The sequence below is a fragment of the Nicotiana sylvestris genome, chromosome 11, assembly GCF_000393655.2.
Source record: "Nicotiana sylvestris chromosome 11, ASM39365v2, whole genome shotgun sequence".
Lineage (NCBI taxonomy): Eukaryota > Viridiplantae > Streptophyta > Magnoliopsida > Solanales > Solanaceae > Nicotiana > Nicotiana sylvestris.
In genome coordinates this window covers 37,376,308-37,380,647 of record NC_091067.1, presented here as the reverse complement: position 1 = coordinate 37,380,647, position 4,340 = coordinate 37,376,308, and the positions used below count along the sequence as shown (strand labels likewise).

The 4,340-nt window shown below is 38.9% G+C and overlaps 1 protein-coding gene across 1 annotated transcript; it reads left to right on the top strand.

Moving 5' to 3' along the window:
• Positions 1-1,901: 1,901 nt before the first annotated feature.
• LOC138880936 (uncharacterized) lies at positions 1,902-3,808 on the top strand. The gene is made up of 2 exons (XM_070161122.1): positions 1,902-2,498; positions 3,725-3,808. Exons 1-2 carry the CDS (start codon positions 1,902-1,904, stop codon positions 3,806-3,808), a joined length of 681 nt encoding a protein of 226 aa, XP_070017223.1.
• The last annotated feature ends 532 nt before the right edge of the window (positions 3,809-4,340 follow it).

Below are 4,340 nucleotides of genomic sequence, written 5' to 3'. Positions count from 1 at the left end.
TCACAAATTTAAAATGCGTAGTTGCTTTAGGCGCGTTATTTTAATAATTTACCTTCCTAAACTCGGGTGTGCATTTCATGTGACCCAAATCCAAATCCCAACAACGTTGAATAAAGCATGTCACGAATCGCGGGTGCATTTCATGTGGCGCGATCCAAAGACGTGTTTTAAACGACGTTCGATCTTCTTAAAAATTGAATAAAAGCGATTAAAAGTTAAAATTTGCACATAGGTTCATAATTGTTTAAAATCAGATAATTAAGCCGGATATAACAGTTGAGCGACCGTGCTAGAACCACGAAATTCGGGAATGCCTAACACCTTCTCCCGGATTAACAGAATTCCTTACTTAGAATTTCTGGTTCGCAGACTGTAATATAGAGTTAATCTTTTCCTCGATTCGGGATTTGAACCGGTGACTTGGGACACCATAAAATTATCCCAAGTGGCAATTCTGAATTTCTTAATATAAATAATCCCGTTTCGGTTGTTACTATAATTGGAAAAACTCCCTTATACCCTTCCGGGTGTGTAAAAGGAGGTGTGACAACCATGTCGAACAACAATGACAACATTCAAGGAAACCAAGGAAACCAACAACTTAAGGGAATTCCACAGGGTAATCAAACCCCGGTCCCTTCTCTACGAGGCTCTCCTCGGTGATCTCGTAAAGGCTCTCCTGATGTATCTCATACAAATGGAAACACTCAATTTGAAAATGTTGAGGCTATCGATGAAGCTTTGTAGAAACTAACTGTTGTACAGGTCAATAAAGCTCTTGAGGCTTTTGCTAGCCAGTTACCTGCTGCATCACCCACACCCACTCCAAATAACAACACTTTTGAGAACCCTCGCTCCGGGCTTGTTAATTCAGGTAGCGGTGGAACCCCCAGCGAATCATATGAGAAAGGACCAGGTAACTTAGTCAATTCTGATTTATAAAATTTAGTACTAACATTACAGAAACAGCTCAAGGAGCAAAGTGACCGCATAGACAAATACCCGGGGTGCCGCCCGTAATCAAAGGGATAGATACGGATAAATAGTCGCAACAACCCTGGAAGCCAAGTGCTGCTCCCCTCCCAATTCCAAAGAAATTCAAAATGCCTGATATTCCAAAATACAATGGAAAAACAGACCCACGAGACCACATGACTGCATTCACAACAGGCGTAAAAGGCAACGACTTGACCAAGCAGGAGATTGAATCAGTATTGGTAAAAAAATTCGGTGAAACACTCACCAAGGGTGCATTAACATGGTATTCTCTTTTACCCAAAATTCTATAAATTCTTTTGCTAAACATGCAGATTCTTTCATCAAAGCAAACTCGGGAGTTCAAAAAGTCGAGAAAAGAATGGAAGATATTTTCAAGATCAAGCAAGGGGACTCAGAATTGCTTAGGGAGTTCGTGAATAGATTCCAATGTGAAAGAATAACATTACCACGTGTACCTGATAATTGGGTAGCTATAGCTTTCACAAGTAATCTGAATGAAAAGAGCTACGAGGCGACTCAAGAAAAGTCTTCGTGAATTCCCAGCTACAACATGGAATGACGTTTACAACAGGTATAGCACAAAGCTAAGTATAGAAGAAGATACTGTTCCACGATTCCAACAAGAAGAAAAAGTAAGTTCGAGACGGGCGAAAACCGAAAAAAGTTCCGGTAAAAACAGATACGAGCCATACATGGGACCTGCAGGAAAAGATTCACGGTCAAAATAGGACAATCAAAGGTATGATCACAGATCAACGAATAGAGAGTCAGGCTCTTCATCAAAATTTTTGAATGATCGAAACACCCATGAGTCACGAGATGATGATATAAATTTGAAGGCGAGATTTGGCGGTTACAATTTCAATGTGAGCACTTCCGAGCTCGTTTCTGTTTTGAGAAGCATGGGTGACAAGGTACAATGGCCAAAAGAGATGAGATCGAATCCAAACAGGCGCAACCCTGATCATTGGTGTGAGTTTCATAATGATCACAGGCATAAAACAACAGACTGTAGTTTTTTACAAAGTGAAGTTGATCATTTATTAAAACAAGGTTATCTCATCGAGTTATTCAGTGAGAAAGGTAAGAAAGCTTACATGAAGAATAGGCAGGAACCCCCTAAACCACTTTCTCCAAAGCGGACCGTCAACATTATAAGCGGGGGTGAAGACATCAATGGCATGACGTACACTGCAGCTAATAAAATTTCCAAAGTCACAATTACTCAAGGGAAATTTGTGCGACATGTATTAGAGGAAGACACCATTATATTTAATGATGCTGATGCGGATGGCGTATTATCTCCTCATAACGATGCCCTGGTAATATCTTTAATTGTACATGATACTAATGTGAAACGAGTTTTGATTGATCCAGGTTGTTCCGTGAACATTATTTTGCTAAGAGTATTATGTGAGATGCAAGTTGAGGATAAATTAATACCAAAGGCACATACTTTATCTGGATTTGACAATTCTAGTGTTGTGACGAAAGGAGAGGTAACACTCACCACATTTGCAGAAGGAGTTGTCAAAGATACAAAGTTTCAAGTATTAGATATGGAGATGGCTTACAATATGATCCTTGAGAGACCATGGATCCATGAATGGATGTCGTTCCTTCAACCTTGCATCAAGTTATTAAATTTCCATCATCATGCGGAATATGTCAAATCCACGGGGATCAACTTACATCCAGGAGCATCAACTCTGTAGCAGATTCAAGTACGAAAAAAGTAGAAAAATAGCAATCAGAGAAGACAGTTGAGGACACCGCAACACAAACCTCAACTGAACAAGGGCAGACAGATGTGGATTCAAGGCTTGATACCATTCAAGAAACAGAAGAAAATGAAAATATCAAAACAACAATTGAAGAACTGGAGGCTGTGGTGTTATTTGCACAATGACCTGATAAGAAAGTCTACGTAGGGGCCAATCTAAGCCAAGGCATGAGAGGTAAGTTAATTGAATTTTTGAAAACTAACGTGGACTGTTTTGCTTGGTCCCACTCTGACATGACAGGAATACCACCGGAGGTAATGACTCACAAATGGAAGGAAGACCCGACGTACCCTCCTGTCAAGTAAAAGAAAAGAAAGCAAGGAACTTTCAAGAATCAGGTGATTCAAGAAGAGGTTCAAAAATTGCTAAAGATTGGATCCATCCGCAAGGTAAAGTATCCTAATTGGTTAGCCAATACTGTTGTAGTTCCAAAGAAGAATGGTAAGTGGCGAGTTTGTGTGGATTACACAGACCTTAATAAAGCTTGTCCTAAAGATTATTTTCCACTACCACATATAGATCAGCTAATTGATGCTACCACAGGGCATGAACTATTATGTTTTTTAGATGCATATTAAGGGTACAATCAGATCAAAATGGATCCAGTAGATGAGGAAAAAACTTCATTCATAACAGATAGGGGGACTTACTGTTATAAAGTAATGCCTTTTGGTCTCAAAAATGCTGGTGCAACATATCAAAGGTTGGTTACTAAAATGTTTCAAGAACATCTGGGAAAAACCATGGAGGTTTATATAGACGATATGCTCGTTAAAACTCAGCATTTGAGAGATCATATATCACAATTGTCTGATACATTTCAGATTTTATGCAAATTTAATATGAAATTAAATCCAGAGAAATGTGCATTTGGTGTCGCGTCAGGTAAGTTTTTGGGTTTTCTTGTTTCTAACCGTGGTATTGAAGTGAATCCCGCATAGATTAAGGCCATTGAAGAAATTCCTGATATGCTTTCAAGCAAAAAAGAAGTGCAGAGGTTGACAGGAACAATTGCAGCCTTGTGAAGATTCATTTCTAAATCATTAGGTAAGTGCTTTAAATTCTTTTCAGCTCTTAAAAAGCAAGATCACTTTGAATGGAACGAGGAATGTCAGCAGGCACTCAAAAATTTGAAGACATATTTATCAAATCCACCATTGCTCACAAAACCAAAGGTTGGGGAAAGACTGCTCATCTACCTTGTTGTTTCAGAAGTAGCGGTAAGTGCTGTTTTAGTACGTGAGGACCAAGGTAAACAATCTCCGAGCTATTATGTTAGCAAATCTTTGTTAGATGTGGAGACAAGGTACCCACAGTTGGAAAAGCTTGCACTTGCATTAATCATGGCATCTAGAAAATTAAAGCCTTATTTTCAATATCATCCTATTGCTATAGTAACTGCTTATCCATTACGCAATATATTACATAAGCACGAATTGTCAGGTAGGTTAGCTAAATGGGCTATAGAATTAAGTGAATATGATATCACCTACCAACCTAGAACTGCTATAAAATCTCAAGTGTTAGCTGATTTCATCGCTGATTTTAGCCAAGGGA

Excerpts from the sequence above, each read along its gene's own strand:
- LOC138880936 (XM_070161122.1), top strand. The coding sequence starts at position 1,902 with ATGGGTGACAAGGTACAATGGCCAAAAGAGATGAGATCGAATCCAAAC. Across the intron at positions 2,499-3,724 it reads GTGTTGTGACGAAAGGAGAG|ATTAAGGCCATTGAAGAAAT; the intron begins GTAACACTCACC and ends AATCCCGCATAG.